At 37.3% G+C, this 19,093-nt stretch overlaps 1 protein-coding gene across 5 annotated transcripts; it reads left to right on the forward strand.

Annotated features, from left to right (window-relative positions):
* Positions 1-910: 910 nt before the first annotated feature.
* On the forward strand, positions 911-18,793 carry LOC127665256 (aldo-keto reductase family 1 member C13-like). Of its 5 annotated transcripts, none has more exons than XM_052157714.1 (11): positions 911-1,105; positions 6,002-6,088; positions 6,454-6,582; positions 8,735-8,902; positions 9,681-9,797; positions 11,031-11,108; positions 11,608-11,730; positions 13,197-13,306; positions 13,753-13,918; positions 17,345-17,427; positions 18,510-18,793. In XM_052157714.1, the coding sequence occupies exons 3-11, from the start codon at positions 6,499-6,501 to the stop codon at positions 18,550-18,552; spliced, it is 972 nt and encodes a 323-aa protein (XP_052013674.1). In that variant the 5' UTR covers positions 911-1,105; positions 6,002-6,088; positions 6,454-6,498; the 3' UTR covers positions 18,553-18,793. The 5 variants fall into 5 exon arrangements, with proteins under 5 accessions (XP_052013674.1, XP_052013677.1, XP_052013676.1 ...); XM_052157717.1 differs by having other exon boundaries at positions 6,461-6,582; XM_052157716.1 differs by having other exon boundaries at positions 6,036-6,088.
* Positions 18,794-19,093: the final 300 nt, after the last annotated feature.

The following is a 19,093-nucleotide window of genomic DNA, read 5'->3' on the forward strand; positions in this document are numbered from 1 at the left end:
TCCTTCTGTCTCTGCTCTATCTTTGTTCCTGTATATCTTGCAGGCAGGACACAGTTTGGATCAAAGGTTTTGTGAGTGGTTTGCTGTGGCTAACTTCATTTTTATTGTCATTTTTATATCTCTGATTAAACTGTGAAACTTAAATGTTCTGCGAACTGGTGTTATCCCACCTAAATTCACTAATAATTATTTTTCAAGGGTCATGGATCTATTTTATCCACCAGCACTATCTGCACAGCCCACCTGAGTTGTCCCAACTGAAATGACCATTATCACAGTGCAGAGCATGTGTAGCTATGTGCTGTGGTTCAAGATATGGTTCCTCTCTCCTGAAAGGAGTTCTAATACATGATAAATCTTTCTCCTGGGGACAAGGTTTGTCATCTGGCTGCCCCTATAACCTCAGCCTTTCCTTCTCCAAGTGCAAGTTTCCTGGAGGAATTATAACTTCTTGAGGTCCATTGATTTTTATATTCTGATAAGCTACAGAGGGATAAGACAATTCTGTAGAATATCGTAGTTCCTGGGAGGCCTGCAGTTGTTGCTCATTGTTTCTTATGTTATGTAGGCAAGTAGACACTTCTTCATGGCAAAAGGCTTTGAAAATTAAACGCAAATAAAATGTAGGCAGGAGGGACTGTCCATGTCTATACCCATGAACAGAGCATAAATAATAATTGGTAGTTTTTGGGTCAGCCTAAACAAGCCTGCCCAGGGAAGCTTGCACATCAAATTTATTTGATTTTATGTGTAATTAAAACCCTAAAAATATTCTTGAACTTTTAAAACTCCTTAGAGTTTTAGATAGTAAAAGAAAAAAAGCCTCTTTTCTAGAAGTGTTCTCCCTGGAAGAGAGGCAGGGACAGTGTTATCAAGTAAAAAGAAATAGAAGTCCCTGCCTTCCAGGCTGCAGGCATTGCTGCTGGGCTCAGCCTGCTCTTATTCTGAAGAGAAGCCTTACCTCCTTGGTTTCTAAAATGAAACTCTTGGCTGCTCTCCCTGTTGTGCATTCCATCTACGGAATTCATAAGAACCAAGAGTAAAGCGGGAGCTGAGACTGCTGGAAACTGGAGACCTCCCCCAGGAAGTCTGCTGCTCAATACAGGTTCAGTTTCTTTAGCTAAAGGACACCATTCTCCCCCTCCCTACCCCACCCATGGAAAGGACTCTGCTCTGTTTGCTACTTGCACTCTTTGAGTTTCCTAAATGTACTGACTAATTGTCTTCTTGTTGCTTTTTCTGATATGAGAATCTTTTAGCTTCAATGCTTTTTCTCTCCACTTCTTTTTCTCTGTGAATACTTATAATCCTTGTTTAATTGCCTCTGCCACTCAGTCTGTGGCTTGTTTTCTTTCCTGCTCCCCCCCCCTCCTCCTCCTCCTCTCTCTTTTTTTTTTCTTTTTGAAATGACAAGCTAAGGACAGCTGCCTCTGGTTTGTTATTGTGTGACACTTACTGAAAATTTGAAGTGATCAAGGACATTGGCTTGTTCCTTTCGTACAGCTTTTGCCCAGATGAAAGCCTTTATGTCCTCTCTCATGTCAGAAGACACTGAAGCTCCCGAGTTGGTCAGCTACCTGGGGAAGCAAGCAGCAAGGCTTTGAGGATAGGATGAGGCCTGGAGGGTCTTGCTTCTCAGAGCTTCAGAATGAAATGTCTTTTAAACTAAGCAATCTCCTTTTATTATGAAACCCTGGCATAGCCTTGGAAAACTTGAAGGCTGTTGACAGAGGATGACCCTTAACTGCCTTCAGAGGCATTCTTGCTCCTACTGCTCAGATACTTGTGGTTTCCTTTTGAAATTATTTTATTATTTTTAATTATTATTATTGTTAAGTACTTGTGTGTGTGTGTGTGTGTGTGTGTGTGTGTGTGTGTGTGAATGAACATGGTTTTTACGCCACACATATGCCAGTACATGCGTGGAGAAATCAGAGGATAATTTTGTAGGCTGGCTTTTGGCTTCCACCTTTATGTGAACTCTGGGGATCAATCTCAGGTTGCCAGTCTTTCACAGAAAATGACTTTACTCACCAAGCTACCTCACAGGCTTAAAGAAAGTTTTTTTTTTTTTCTTTTTTACTGTCATGGGAACTGAGCCCAGAGCTGTGCACACACTAGCCACAGACTATGCCACTGAGCCATGCTCCCAGCTCATGTGTGTGTTTTAAAAAGACTATTAAATTCCTAATGCTAAACAAAGCAAGGACTCCATTGCTTGGTGACAGGGTGCCAGCTAAGTTATCTGGAAACTGGCAAGCTCAAGCACTAGGTCTAATCACTTGAAAAGGGAGTCGTAATTTTGAAGGAGAAACTCTTTGACTCTGGAGCTTGTGTTTGACTAGGCTGCTCCGTGACAGGGAGGATGGCCCACGCATGATGGGAGAGAGTTGAGAACGGTTGGTGTCTGGCAACACGACCAAGAGACTGGTCACTGTCCAGTCTCAAGAGGAAATTGCCTGGGACACCTAAAGAGATCTAGCCCCTTGGAGGCTACACCATGCATAGCAAGTAGGTGACCTCAACCCTAGTCTGAGGATCGCCTAGGTGGACAGGGTCACTTTACCTGAGGTGCTGCCTACCTTTCTGAGTTCTTTTTCCTCTTTTTGTAAGACTGGGAATCAGGCCCATCTCCACCGCATCAGATGCCCTCCAGGATGGACCCTGGAGAACCGGGGCAAGCTCAACGCAGACATTTTCAAAAGGAGGCAACTTTTTTTTTTCTTTTGCAATAAAGCCTGTCTCTGCTATGAGCTGGGGTAGAAAGACTTGCGTTTGAATGGGATCCACAATAAATACCACAATACAGTTATTGACATGTTTTCAGGCATTGAGCAAAAACTAGCAACAAGATCTCTTATGTTTAAGCCTCTCGTGTTTACTACATTGCCATCCTCCTGCAGGTGAAAAAGAAAAAGGGGGAAGTTTCCTTTTGCTCACATTTGCATCCTTAAAGGAAAGTCCAACTTCCACAAAAGCAGCAAATTTGACCACAATTCCAAGTATTTATTCATGTGAGCTAGTCTTTTTTTTTTTTTAAGCACTTACAAACTTGATATTAATTTAAAAAGTCTGGCACGGGGGTGGGGGGGATGACATTCAGTACAATCTGGTCTTATTGCATCATGTAGGTCATTAAACTATCTGAAATTTGAAACTGTCAGGTGGTAGCACTTCGACATCAATTGCCCCCTCTGAAAGTCTTTCCTTATTTATGAATGAGAGAAGTGATCACTCTGAGGGGCAAAGGATTCGTTTCTGTTGCTCATTTCCATGTCCAGGAAATGCTTTGCATATTGGAGACAGCACAAGTGTCTCGGGGCAGCCTGCCACCACTCAGTGGCAAGCTGGTCCAGCAGGCACCAGTGGTTCTCTTTCCTTTCTTTATCCTCCATGAAAAGTGACCATTGCAGTCTCTCATAGTCCTTCACTGGGCAGACATTTTGTGTCCCACTATGCAATTACAAGGTTAGCAGACAAATAGTCTCTCTCTCTCTCTCTCTCTCTCTCTCTCTCTCTCTCTCCTTCTGTGTGTGTGTGTGTGTGTGTGTGTGTGGTGTGGACATGTGGGTGTGGGTGCCTTCTTTTTTGCAATAATTCAGTGTTCAAGGTCTTTGGGAGCTCTTATTGTGGTCAGGCCCTCTTGCAATATAACATTTAGTAACACTCAGAATTGTATGAGACCAGTAATAAATATGAAAATTTATTTATGAAATAGGTGATTCCTACAGTCATATGGGAAGTGTCAAGTTATTGACATCTTTATCTCCTCCACCCACTCTAACCTCTGGCCTCACTAGATAAATCCTTTCTTGACTCCCATAAAAATATTTTTAGATGCTTGTCTAACATTATTTAAAAAGGCTTGGTTCTGGATAGCCTCTCATTTATGTTGCTGAAGATCTTCAGCCCCTGCCCCTCTTTTCGTGGGCAATCAAATTAATTTGTTCCAGAATTCAAATATTACTAAACTGGCTGCTATTGCAGGGAACCTGGGTTCAATTCTCAGCACCCACATGGATACTCACAATCCTCTTGAGCTCACAACTTTAGTTCCAGAGGATCTGGCATTCTCATAGAAGCATGCATGTAGGCAAAATAACCTCAATGCATGTTCAAAGATTCAAGGCAAATCTTTGTGATGGCTAAGTATTTAAGAGCGCCATCTGCTCTTCCAGAAGTCCTGAGTTCATTTCCTAGCAACCTCATGATAGCGAACAACCATCTATGCTCAATCTGATTCCCTCTTCTGGCACGCAAGTGTACACCTTTCCTAGACTACATCCTGACACATCACAGCCTACATTGGATTAAAAAAAGACAAGTATTCTTGGGGATTTTTTTAAGTTAAAAAAAACCAATTACATGCTACTTATATCAACAGGCTCCCACAATCTCTTCCTCATAGTTTGATTTTTGTTTTGCATCTATGATCCTTGTTTTATTTGTTACCCTACTACAATGGATGTCTTCAACAATCCCTTTCCCCAAATTCACCAAGTGAACCTAACCTTGACCATTACAATCACTTTCTTCTTTTTAAAGACTCCATGAGCTAATATCCACTCATCAGTGATTGTATTCCATGTGTGTTCTTTTGTGATTGGGTTAGAAACTCTGAAAACCCAAGACACAATTCACATATCAAATGACTCCCAAGAAGGAGGAAAGAGAGGTCCCTGGTCCTGAAAATGCTTGTTCAAGCATTGTAGGGGAATACCAGGACAGAAAAGTAGGAGGGGGTGGATAGGAGAATGGGCGAAGGGAAGAGGGCTTAGAGAACTTATGGGGAGGGGGGAACTGGGAAAGGGAAAATCATTTTGAATGTAAACAAAATTGAAAATTATATATATATATATATATATATATATATATATATATATATATATATATATATATATATATATATAAAGCTCCCTGAACTAACCTTCTTTGGAAGAATCTGTGGTTCTTCATCTGAATGTTCCTTATGACAGTGCCCTCACCTAGCAAGGAATAGGTGGAGAACCAGTGACCCTGTTCCCTGGAAACTTTCAAGAGCCTAATGTTGAGTAGGAAGCTAGCTGACCAATGATCTCCTCAAATCAGGATGTAAAGAGCCATAGGTAACCCATGAGGCTTAGGTACAGGAGTTGTGTTATAAATGTCCCTTGGGACCGGGCTCCACAGATGTGCATGTTTATTTGTGATTTTTTTCTATGATGGTCTAAATCTGCTTCATAGAGAAGTTTTCTTGATGAGGAGTGGGGATTAAATTTAACTTTGAGAATAAGAACAAGTATTTAGAATGTAGTTATGGATTATAATGGTTTAATATTGTGGTGGTTATAGGTTCTGCTCGAAGCTCCATGATTTCACTAGTCCTGGGAGGTTGGCTAGGTTTTCAACACCAGGACTGTTTTCCCTGTTGTTGAGTAAGTCTTAAGTTCAATTAGACATCTGTTGCTTACCACCAAACTATGAATGCCACTACTGTATACTTAGGGTTATTGTACCACAGTAGTGGTCATTTTAACTGAGATAATTCTAGGCCCTCAGTAGGTTGTGTAGATGCTGGCAGTGGGTAAAAGAAGTTATAACAATATTTGGCCATGTTCACCCTCACTGGGCCAGAGCTAGGCTTCCCAACTAGGACAGGAAGAACAATAGGTGGAAGTGGTTGATTTTACCTGAATAAGCTCTACCAAGCTTCAGGAATTTTCTCATATGGGAGTGTATGCCTAGGGGTGCTACACTTTTTCTTAGTGAGCTTTTCAACTTTGGGGTTATCTAAATTCTATTCCTCATTTATTACATTGAATTTTGGGTAAAATATACTTTCAAAAGATATAGACCCCTTTTCTAAAAGTGCCCACACTGATGGAAATATATATATATAAGAGACAACACATACACACAGAGAAGACTGTGCTTGTCAGAATCAAGACCATTGTTGCCTGGCTTGGTCTGCTTTTATTCTGAAGTTTGTTCTTGCTTTTTTGTTTGCTAAAACTCATGATAGACTGCTTGATGAATTGTTGTGCAAAAAAACTTAGAGTGCTGCTGAGCTTGAGACAGAGGAGACTTGAGACATCCCCATCACTACAAGGTTTGTATCTAGAAAACATTCAGTGATTGTCCCTTAACCCCTTGCAACAGCTTACAGTCATTTATACATCGTAAGAGAAAATTAATTAAAATAAATCATTAATATTTAATGACTTACTACAGAATTATCTTTTATCTTGGTACCATTATCTGAATGGTACTAAGTCACAGGTGAAATAGTTCTTTAAATTTCCTTCCTTCGCTTTTCTATTAGTTAACTATTAAACAGGTAATGTCACTGGTTAACCATTAGATAGGCATAAGTACTGTTTAATCATTAATCAGGTAATAACATTGCTTAGTCATTAGAGGGGGTGTTCCTTTGGTTATCCATTGGCCTGGAAGTTGATTGACTCTTCCAAAAAGGGAGCAGGAGCAGCAGAACCTTCCTAGTCAGAAGCGTGATAAGGCATGAGCTCCAAACCTCAATGTGTGAAACTGAACGATGGCCACTTCATCCCTGCACTGGGCTTTGGCACCTACAAACCGGAAGAGGTAAGAACAGTGGTGCTGTGATGGACGAGTCAAGAGAAAATGGGCTGATGGTGGGTGGAGGAGATGCAGCTGTCAAATCACTCACTTCTTATGTGACTCTGTGGGACTCAACTGGTTTTGTTTCTCTAGACTACTGTACAACATAGAAGATAGTTTGACTTTGCTCTGTATCAAGGTCTGATTATATCAACACTAACAAATAATTTCAATAACTGGTCTTGGTTTGCTAGAAAAATCAGTTTCCTGTCCAGAACACCATCAGATTCCTTAATTCTATGCTAATGGCAGAGTAGGGAGGAGGGATCCTCTGTTTAGTTATATATTCTAGTTTTTTCCCCTATTAAATAATATAAGACTGAGGGAAATCAGCATGTTGAATGTCTGTATAAATGCCCAAGGACGGCCGCAGTTCTATTTTGGGTAGCTGTCATTAAAATTGACAGTAAATGCTACACTTAAGTAAAGCTTCCATTTACAACTATCAACTATGAGAACAGAGAGGACACTGCAATACGATGATGACGTAAATGGTAAGGGTGACATGGTCTTTGCTACTGGCTACTTTTTGCTATTGTACCTTAGGGGTAGGACACAGTAGTCCAGAAGGTTCTCTGAAATGAAGTCACCTAAGAGGGCAGTTTGCAAACCTGGAAGGAATTTTGTATTTTAAAATCTTCCTTAGATTACACAATTTCAAAATAAGTGAATTATCCTTTAACTCTGAATTCATACATTTCTTATCTCTAAGATTTATAAAGATATTTATGGAGTAACAATGGCTGAACTGCCTGAATGTAATTTACCTTGTTATAAATATTCAAAGAGCAAGAGTGAAGAAATGTGATGAGATTTAATGACTTTATAGGATAAAGTGGCATACAGAAAGAGAAAGCAGCAGTGCTGGAGAGCTGGCTCAGTGGTTAAGAGCATTTGTTGTTCTTGCAGGGACCAGGGTTTGGTTCCCAGCAGCCATATGGTGGTTTTTAACCATCCATAATTCCAATTCTATTAATCCATCGTGGGCTGCCATGGACACTGCTTGCATGTGATGCGCAAACATACACGTAAGCAAATCATTCACACATAAAATTAATCTAAGATAGTGTTTAGAAAAAGGAAAAAGAAGACAAGTGTTAAGAAGTCTCAGCCTGAGTAGGCCTGCAGCAGGACAACCTGGGCAGGCTTCAGGGATCAGTGCTGAGTCACCATTTCACTTACTATAACTTCATTGAGAAAAGAATTTGTAGAGCAGGCAGACTTACACTCACAGAGATCTGCTTTCTTCTGCTGCAGGAGCATTGGCTTTAAAGGCAAGGGCATCATGCCCTGCTCTGAAGTTTTTAATATAATTGTGAAAAAGGTTGATGAGATCTTTTCTTTAACATATGAATGTTCACAGCATTACTCAAACCTAGCAGAGTAGGCAATAATTTTAAATTTAAGTCATGTTATGTCTTCATTAAATAAAGAAACTTTTGTTTTAAGGACCAACAACTCAATGTGAATAACCCCTTACAAAATGAGCAATAACCAGCACTCTATACAGATGATATTTCCTATATATTGTTACAGTTTTAAGCAGAAAACAACTCAGAATTTCCTAGGAGTATTTGCCAGTTGAAGATGCATAATCCAGCACCAAATTTGTACTTCTTCTCTGTTTTTTTAAGCACTTTTCATCTGTGTTGTTGTAGCTGTGACCCCACTACATAGATTATAGCAGGACTGTTCCTATATACTCAGCCCTGTATACTTTTCCAGAATAATCACTGAATGTGAGGTCTATTTCAGGTGCTCTGTGCAACTGATGGACCATTGTTGTGTGACTATGCAAAGGTCATGGATGTGAACTTCTGGTGATTACCCAGTGAAATTACTTTCATATTTACTACCCCAAATGCTCACATGACCTGAGATATGAGAAAAGGACGATTTTCTTGTGTATTTGATCCCCACGATTTCTGTTGTAGATTCTGTTGTTTTAAAGGTGGTGGAATTTCAGTGGACAGGAATTAGACTCTTATTAAGCACTAAAGTGTATGAGAATGATCCATGAGTGTATAATTCCTTCTACCTTAGAGAACTGACCATCAGATCCACTTGCACTACTCTCCTCTATGTCTTTAAATACTTCCCTTTGCTTCCCCTTCAGGTTCCTGAAAATAAGCCACTGGAGGCTATCCACTTAGCTCTAGAAGCTGGGTTCCGCCATATTGATACTGCTTATGTGTACCAAACTGAAAAGCATGTAGGGCAAGCTATTCGAAACAAGATTGCAGCTGGCCTTGTGAAAAGAGAAGATATATTTGTCACTACAAAGGTATTGTGTGTGCAGTGCTTCAGTATACAGATTAGTTGAAATATAGTGAAAGCAAGCAAACATTTACTGGATTGGATCATTAATTGGTAAAATATACACCCTGACTCAACTCTTAGTTGCATATAATTTATAGATGAGTTTTAGCATGAAAAGCAGAAAAAAGATTATGACTTCCTACTATCTACAAAGGCATAGTTCAAAGTCTTTCATTTTTCTGAACCTTGATTATATTTTATCATAGGCTATGAATTCAGGTAAACAATGAAACTGTGGATTCACTATCTCCTAGATAGCTTTGTAATATTTTATATTCCAAAAACTAATTTTTATCTTTAAATATCAAATAGCAGTAAGAAGCAACTTTCATATTAAAGACAAGTTAAAGTGAATTGACTTATGCCCAGTACCTATTAGAATATTCACGTGGTGCTTTTGTTCAATGATATAGGCTTCCAATTCTTTAATAAAAGAAAGTATTGAATTATTACATTAATAATTTGTTTCAGATCTCCATAATATACAATACAGAGACTGAATATTACTAGATAATGGGAGTTTGATCTTTTAAGAAAATTTCTTTCACTTTTAAAAGATTGAAAGCATATTATAATGATTTTCATATGTATTAGTCACATTAATGGAAGCCACAGAACAAAGAAAATTTTATTTAATAGTACTTTCTGTATAATACAAAATATATCAGTATTATGTAACATAAAGCCTCCATATGTGAAGAATTTACTAATCCAGAATTACTTCCATTCTTTCACGCAAGTAGCTTTGGTGCACTTTCCATAGACCAGAGATGGTTCCATCTAACTTGGAAAAATCATTGAAAAATCTTCAACTGGATTATGTTGATCTCTATATTATGCACTATCCAATGCAAATGAAGGTAAGCAATTTAAATGACCAGACTTAATCTACTTTGACAAGGGTGGAACTTTTTTTTACAATGATCAAGATAAGGTTCTATTACAGTTTCCTGTAGATTCAATTGCTGTTATGTATTCTATTCAAAATAGATTACAGAAAAGATCATAAAATGGGAAACCTAAGTAAGTGCTAGAATTATGGATTTAAAACTAATCTTCAAAAATGCCACTGTTTAAGCATTGCTTATATTGCATTAGTACGTATTTGGATTTAATTCAGATTTTTCTTGTAGCATTGAGACAGTTCAGCTCTCTGGGTTATTACTCCTCATAGCACCTTTGAGTTTTCTACCATCAAAATTAGTCTTAAATATAAAGCGTAATTTGCCATTCTTAGTGGATATAGTTTCCTTTTGCCCAAATTCACTCAGCTATAAAAAGACCACTGGTCAGGACTCAAATTCATTATTGCTGGAAATCAAGTTTTTATGACCACTGAATTTCTCAATGATGGAGAAATATCTCAGCCAAAGTGTACTGGTCCAGGTGTTACAAAGTTGAGCAGTCCTCTGAGCAGGGCTATGAGTATTATAGGAAAGACGAGATGAAAAAGAGGACTCAGAAAAAAGGTTAGAACTTGGGAGGACTGGCCAGTCAGTACTGAGGCAGCCCTGAGTTCAATTTTTTTAGGCTTTGTATACTTTACAGCATTGTAGAAAACAAAGTCCCAAGCCAGCAGAGACAATGGCTGACATACATTCTATATCTGTATCCATCCAGGTGCCTCCAAAATTCCTCCTTTTTCCTTCCTCCAAGATTATCAGAACTTCAAGTACATGCCTTCTTATCCTTCCATACATCAGCAGACCAGGAAATCTGCCAGTAGATCCTGGCCTAACTTGACTCTGCCTGACAGGAAGGCTTTCACAAAGCAGGCAAAAAGTCACAGTAGGAAGTGATAAAAATAATAGATATCAGCTAGGAGACCACAGGTATTCTCACAGATCTGTGTGAATACAATAATAATAATAAATAATAAATAATAATAATAATAATAAATATGTAAAATATGTTATTTATACAAGAGACTAGCTCAAGCACATAAAAACTTAAAATTCCACATGCAAATTACTTTGTAAATATAAATACATATCACGATGCTCCACTTAATGAACATTTAGTGTTCCAGTTCTACCTACTTCTATGAGACACCATGTTTACTCAGACCATCACGCAGACTGTTTCTATTCCAGCCTGGGGAAGATCTGTTTCCAGTAGATGAGCATGGGAAACCATTACTTGACAATGTGGATATCTGTGCCACATGGGAGGTGAGCAGTTGCAAGAGGGACAAAGGAGGAGGTGAGGGAGGGAGCCTCAAGGGTAGAATATGGGAATGCACCTCTGGGTGCAGGCATTCGTTATGTTTATGGAGTGTGTTATTGGAGTTCCTATGATGTGACAGAGGGAAGCAGAGTATTCAGGACAACAGGAATACACAACAGACTGGATTCTGCTGTGATACTCAGTATGAACATCACTGCTTCTTAGCGAGGCCCCAGGAATCTTGTGTGGCTGTCACTGTCTTCCTCTGTTATCTTCAGTCTTTTGGTTTCTTCATGCTCGGTGTCAAGGATCATCCAGGCAGTGTCTCCCTAGGGCGACTTTTTCAGTATTTGTGTGATGATAATCAAATTTAGGGTCTTTTACACTCTGGCAAGGGCTCTGCCAATGAGTTATATGTGCAGAGATGGATGTTGTTCTTTTAACAGATCCTTCTTGCATTTATTTCGATATAGATAGGACTCTTAACAATTCCTTCATTCCTAGGCCATGGAGAAGTGTAAGGATGCAGGATTGGTCAAGTCCATTGGGGTGTCCAACTTTAATAGCAGACAGCTGGAGAAAATTCTGAATAAGCCTGGGCTCAAATACAAGCCTGTCTGCAACCAGGTGAGAACCCTCACGGGCCCCTTTACCTCATATCCATTTCCTTATTTCTGTTCTGATGTCTCCAGTCTGGTTGCCCCCTCTTTAGTTCATCTTATTTTCACGGAAAAAAAAATTTAAGATAAGTGTCACTGTATCAAATGATACTTGGAGATTGTAAAATAAAATTTTATGAAAATGAGGGCATACCATAGTTCCCAATTGATACAGAGGTTGGAGATTTTAAGTATTCCTGGACACAGATGTCAGGAAGATCAAAGTAGACTCATCCTTGAGCTGGAAAATATTTCTCCATATATATATACATAAATATATATGTATATAATATATTTTTCATTACTTTTCAATTAAATAAAATGAGTATAAATGAGTATAATGAGTATATATTTATGAGTATATATAAATAAAATATATATATGAGTATATATAAATAAAATGAGTATAAATTTATTTATGTAATATATATTAAGTATACATTTTATATTTATTGTGTATATTATTTTAATTATAGTTATAATATAAATTATTTAATTATAATTATAAAAATATAACATTTATACTATATAAGATATGTAATGATATAGTAAATACAAATTAAATGTAAAACATAGAAATATAAGTATTTTCCTTAATCTTTTAAAGATTTATTTATTATTATATGCAAGTACACTGTAGCTGGCTTCAGATGCACCAGAAGAGGGTATCAGATCTCTTTACAGATGGTTGTGAGACACCATGTGGTTGGTGGGATTGAACTCAGGACCTTCAGAAGAGCAGTCAGTGCTTTTAACCACTGAGCCATCTCTGTAGCCCATTTTCCTTAGTTTTTTAAGTAACATTTGTGTGTGTTAGTGAGTGTGAGTGTGTGTGTGTGTGTGTGTGTGTGTGTGTGTATGTGCTCATTTGCTATGGTACATTTATAAAAGACAGAAGATAATATGTGAGTTTCATGGAGCAGACTCAGTTCTGACTTGGCAGCAAAGATCTTAATTCACTGCACCATGTCATTGAACCTATTTTTGCAATATTCTTATGAACTTGTTAAAAGCAGGTTCGCTGATTTTTTTCACCTTCAGAGACCTTAGAAAAAATGTCCCAAGAATGAAAATGTTATCAGACATTGTTAGATTTGTGTTTACAGAAATTAATAATAGTTCTCTTACATAGTCTGAATTTGCCTATATTTAAATTTCTTGATTTCTGGAGACATTGTCAAGCCAACACTGTGCGTTCTGTTTGTAATGCAAAATGGAATGAAACTCCAAGGAGTGGTTCATAGAACTGGATTGTCACAGGAAAATTGTTTTGTATCATATTAGTAATATAGAGAAGACATTAAGTTTTAAAGACACATTATATTGATAATCTAAATATGTTACATTTTCTTATACAGGTACTTACCTTTAATGTTTCTGTTACGTTAACATTAGCATCTCATACAATCATATATCTTTGTTTGTCCATTACAGGTGGAATGCCATCTCTACCTGAACCAGAGCAAGCTTTTGAACTACTGCAAGTCAAAGGACATAGTTCTAGTTGCTTACTGTGCCCTTGGATCTCAAAGACCTAAGCGATGGTAAGAAGGACAGTAGGGAGTTTTCTTCAAACACCAGTGTTGCAGGGCGGTGGTTGCACATGCCTTTAATCCCAGCACCTGGGAGGCAGAGGCAGGCGGATTTCTGAGTTTGAGGCCAGCCTGGTCTACAGAGTGAGTTCCAGGACAGCTAGAGCTACACAGAGAAACCCTGTCTCGGAAAAACAAAAAACAAAAAACAAACAAACACCAGTGTTGATGAAGTCTTTTCAGTGCTATAAACTCAATTTTCAGAAGCTCAGTTTGGACTTGATCAGAGAGACTGTAGAACTGGCAGTTTTGAGGGAGCCTCAATGATGGAAATGTTGCTGGTCCAAGGACTCCTTTGAAGAACTCCGGTTTTGAGTGTGCCCTCCCCCCCCATGGGTTCAGAAGTCAACTAAAGATCTTCAACTTTTGAAGCTAAAGACCTCTGCCTTTTCTTCCAGGGTAGACCCAAGCACTCCAGTTCTCTTGAATGATCCAGTTCTTTGTGACATTGCACAAAAGCACAAGCGAAGTCCAGCTCAGGTTGCCCTTCGCTATCAGCTTCAACGTGGAATTGTGGTTCTTGCCCAGAGTTACAAAGAGAATGAGATAAAAGAGAACATACAGGTGACCAGGAGGGTGTGGACATCTGGGCTCCTACACGCTATGCTATGCTCACTATCTCGCCTCTACTTTTTTCTTTAAACTCTCTCAAGGCATTTTGTTTTCTGAGTCAATCTCTCATGATTTCCTACAAATGTGAGACTTCATTTGCATTAAGAAATGTCAAGTTCACATGTTAGAATTAGTTTTAGAGAGAGCACAGAGATTTAGGATCCAGCATGAAGTCAGCCATGCACTGTGAACAGCTCCTCGTGCTGAGATTGCAATGTGTCTCTTCATTGTTTGCTCAAATGAGAGTGTAAGTTTGGATAAATATTTTGATATGACAATTTTTGATGCTTTATTTTGTACATGGCCTGCATAGTCACATATTTTATTTTATTTTTGTTTATTCATTTTTAAGTTTATGTGTATAGATGTTTTGGCTGCATATATGTATTTTTACTGTGCCTATTCCTGGTGCAAGCAGAGTCCAGAAAATTGTACCCCAGAACTGGAGTTGTGGGTGGTAGTGAGCTGCCCTGTGTGTGCTGGGGATTGAATTTGCTCAGAAAGATCAGCTAGTGCTCTAAACACTGAGCCATCTCTCCAGGTCTCACACATTTTAATATGGATATATTTATATCTATTTGAGTTGCTTCACTGGATAAGTGGATATTCTTTTCTTGAAAACTTACCTATGTAGATGATCTTTTATTTTCAATTACAAGAACTTTGTTGTGCTATTACCTGAAGTAGTTGCAAAGTGAGAAGTCCCAATGTAGAGATTTAATATAAAGAGTCTTATTTAGTTCCCTAGTCTATGATTTCAAATTCTTCTTCAATTTAGCCTGAACACTGTGACATCTCTCTAGCCTGAGTTCACTTAGACATGTTCATGGAACTGTTGTATGTTTGCAAAATGGTGAGGTCCATCGACCTCAGGATTCAGCTCGTCTCTTAACTGATGTTCTTCAGCTTCAAATAACTTTCATCCAATAGCCAACCGGCATAGGCTTCGTCTCCTCACACGCTCTCCTTCCAGACACTGAGTAAATCTTTGCAAAGACTTTAAACATAGGCAAATAATTATTATTTTATCATTTTCCTGCTAAGTTGTTGAGGTGAATGCAAGCTAAAAAAAATCATTAAGAGCTAGGAAATGGCTCAGTGCTAAAACTCTTGCCTAGCAACCATGGGGCTGAACGTTAGGTCCCCAGAACTCTCATAACATCCAGGTGGATGTGCTGCTCCCCTCTAATTCCAGCCTTGTAGGTAGACAAGGGATCCCCAGAATAATCTGACTAGTGAAAATAGCTATATTGGGGAGCTCTGGTCTGATGGAGCGACCCTCCCCTAAAGAGTGAGGTACAATTGCTATGAGGATGAAGCCTGACATGAACCTCAGGTTTGCACACCCACCCTCACACAGACACACACACACACACACAGACACACAGACACACACACACACACACACACCCTCACACAGACACACACAGACATACACAGACATACACATGCACACATGCCCCTACATATGCAAACGTGAATAAACATATATATTCATATATGTTATTATATACTCATGAGCTAAAGCTCTTCTTTTTCTTGTGTTTATTTCTTTAGTTTGTGGTTAAATATGTTCTTTATTCATTAGGAATAGACTATTATATGCCTTTTTGTTTACGGATGCGTTCCAAATTTCTTTAATTAAAGTGCAATTTATGAAATCATGTAAAATAAAAATCTAAAGAATGCTTAAATAATTTTCTAAATGTCTACATAGTGTTGTCTGCAACAATACTTATATCCATGGATTTTCTTTGTCTTACTATGTTCGCCATTTCTAAAATTATGTTGGAATATCAGGCTTGCTCAACATAGTGACAACCATTTTGATCTACCTTTTCACATTTAAAAATATGACAAATTAATTCAGCAATTTGTATGTTTAAACAAGATCTGAATTAGGACAGTACCAAGAGACACTCCTACATGAATAGCAGAGCTCTCATGAAGGTGCATCCTTAGACAATGAGCTGCAGGAAATTAAAGATTTCTAAGAGTCTAAGAACAAAAAAATTAGTCTTGCTTAGGATAAGCTCCTTGGTTGTTTATTCAGTACCGACTAGTCAGACATGGAATCAAATATATACAAGCAACACTAAGTAGATTCAACAGGTTGTATTTGTGTGAGTGAGTGTGTGTGTGTTTGTGTGTGTGTGTGTGTGTGTAGTGATAATTGAACAAAAGAAACCATGAATATGAGAGAGAGAGAGAGTAGCAGGGAGACATGTGAGACTTCTAGATAGGAAGAAAAACAGGGTGGTGAAATGATGTAATTACATTTAAATTAAGAATAAAAATATGATTTTCTGGGTAAATAATTCATACACATGTATATGTGATTTTTGTAATTTATTATTGCTTACCTTGATTATATCTTTTGGTATTTAGATAGGTCTTTCAGTCTTTAGGTATGTACTCAATTTGTCCATTAGTTGAAAAAAACTGAAGTTTTGAGATAGTGAGAATTTTAATATGTAACTATGATGAGAGTTTTCAGTTTTAGGTGGCTTTTTAAACATATTTAAGTAACTTCCTTGCTGTTTTTCTACTAGGGAATTTGTGTATATTCTGAGAGGCTTATTGATAGAACAGTAATTCTATTTATCATCTCTTAATGTATTCTCAGTTCTTTTGATGGTTTTTAAATCTAAACAAAAGTTCATTCACTGCTTTTTACTAGATGGATCAGTTGTTAGACTGTTGACATTTTAAGCTCCTTCTCCTTTCTTCCCTTCTTTCTTTCCTCCCTTTCTCCCTCCCTCCCTTCAGCCCTCCTCCTTCCCCCTTTAATTTTCCTTCTCTCTTTACCTACCTTCCTCTGTTCTATTTATTTATCGCTATTTTTAGAGAAAAAACACCCATGGGTTGGTTTTAAGAAATTAGTAAAACTTATTTTATGGAAAGTATCCACTATAAGTCAAATCCTTTGTTCTTTGGAAATGATAAAATTAATACTTGCCTAATTTTTTGATTAAATTAGGAATTAATTAGGAATAATTTTTGGATTAAATTGTGTTTAAAAGAAATTGTTAACATTTTGACAGTTCATTATGTGGAATATAGAAAGCTAATTGTATTCACATAAATACTTGAATTACATGGTTTGCAAATTTATTTTGGCTTACTTGGAAACATCTCTATGATCTTCTGCTGCAGCTCCTTTTGTCTATACTGTGCTGCCTCAACATATCTGAAAAATGATTACCTTGAACTTTTATCTAACATCCATTGACTACTTGAGTATCTTTCTTGATATATTTTATATTTTAGAACCTTTCTGTATATTGAAAAATTGTCTTTCAGAATAAAATGTGATTCACCTGGGTTTTAAGATTTGCAAGTGCATAGTGTCCTAAAGTATTTCCACTTGTTCAATAGGTATTTGAATTTGAGCTGCCCTCGGAAGATATGAAAATTCTAGATAGCCTGGACAGAAATTTAAGATATGCGCCTGCTCCATTGTAAGTCTCTCTGATAAATAGGCCACAAGTTGTTTTAATTTATGTCTTTTCCTTTTCAGTGAATGCTTGTTTGGAAACAAAAAACTTCCTTAGTTTCTTGAAAGCTGCCATCAATACAGTTATTTTAACAATTGCTTTTCTTATTTCTGAATTACAAATATGTTAATACTGAAGATAAAGTTTATGCAGAAAGAGATGTAAAACCTAGGGAAAATATTTAGTTGGGAAAAAACTCCTTCATTGATTAAATTGATAGTCAATAAAAAAAATTCTTTTCCCACTGAAGTCATGGTTATATAATCTGATAGTTGATACATATTTCAAGTAACGACAAACATGGAATATATAATCCCTCTTTACTCACGGAGAATTTTATTAAAAATAGAAATAATTGTAATAATGTTTAAAAGTGCTAAATAGTTTGCAAAGATGAGCATGTGCATTATCATTGCTAAAATAATTTTTTAATCAATAAAGCAAGATGAAGGATGAGATGGGACATAATGGAAGTCACTAAGTGAGTGGCAAGTACTCAGGGACTCTGGCCACCTATTAGATAGTTTAGTAAGCAGCGTTTTTTATCAATTTATGTTTTGTAATGGTGCTAAAGAGTAAAGATCTACAAATTATATCATAACCTTGCTCCTTTGACATAGAAATCTATCTTATCAATGACATTCTTTATCTGAATGTAACGGAATGTGTTGTATTTGATGGGTAGTGCATAAAAACAAGTGCGTTAGTTAAATGAAAAGAAATTAGTACAGAAGCTGCAGTATCCACATATCTTGCAATGGTTAATGTTTAGATTCACATTAAACTGGATATTCTTTTTATGCTTTTACTACTCATTGAAATGTAATCTAATCTTGCCTTCTGTGCTATCTCTCTAGATCATTCTGATCTTGGCAAAGAAATTTAATATGAAAAATTCAGTTATATTTTAAACCTTTCCTTCATAGTCAGGTTCATGAAAATAAAAATAGTATATTCCACAACTGGACAGGAAAACAAAGTGATCAAGTCAAATGATAGAATCTAGAAATAAATCTAAGAGTTAATGTTTTTCTTTTCTTTTTTAGTGGAGAGGACCACCCTGAATATCCCTTTTCTGATGAATTTTAATGTGGAGACCGGTGTTATAGCTTCTACACACAGTGTCAATGTCTCTTTATATGGATACTGACATGCGCGACATCCCAGATGCTGCTGATTCAACATATGTCACCTCTGCTCAGTCTGAGTTGCCTGACAACCTTCCTTCAGTCAGAGCTGGGTCTGCTAGTCTGAAACATATGCCACTACATTTTCATCATTCTTTTAAAATGTGGTAATACTTGCTATAAAAGTCTTTCTTTGGTCAGTATTGTCAGTGTTTCTTGTGTGGTTTGTTTCCTTTTGAATTTTTGAGACTAAAAATTAATGTCTGTGTAAGCCTGGGGATAGGGTTTAAGAAATGATCACCTAATAAGGTTATTTGTTTCTCCATAGTCTAACTTCTTGAGTTCTTTGTATATATTGGATATTAGCCCTCTATCAGATGTAGGGATTGGTAAAGACTCCAGAGAAACAAATAACCCTGTTAAAATGGGGTACAGAGCTAAACAAAGAATTCTGAACTGAAGAATACTAAATGGCTGAAAAGTACCTAAAGAAATGTTCAACA

This window comes from Apodemus sylvaticus, chromosome 14 (assembly GCF_947179515.1).
Source record: "Apodemus sylvaticus chromosome 14, mApoSyl1.1, whole genome shotgun sequence".
Taxonomy (NCBI): domain Eukaryota; kingdom Metazoa; phylum Chordata; class Mammalia; order Rodentia; family Muridae; genus Apodemus; species Apodemus sylvaticus.

Coding starts and splice junctions, on each gene's coding strand:
- LOC127665256 (XM_052157714.1), top strand. CDS start 6,499: ATGAGCTCCAAACCTCAATGTGTGAAACTGAACGATGGCCACTTCATC. Junction 9,798..11,030: donor ACTATCCAATGCAAATGAAG/GTAAGCAATTTA, acceptor TTTCTATTCCAG/CCTGGGGAAGATCTGTTTCC. Junction 13,919..17,344: donor AGATAAAAGAGAACATACAG/GTGACCAGGAGG, acceptor CTTGTTCAATAG/GTATTTGAATTTGAGCTGCC.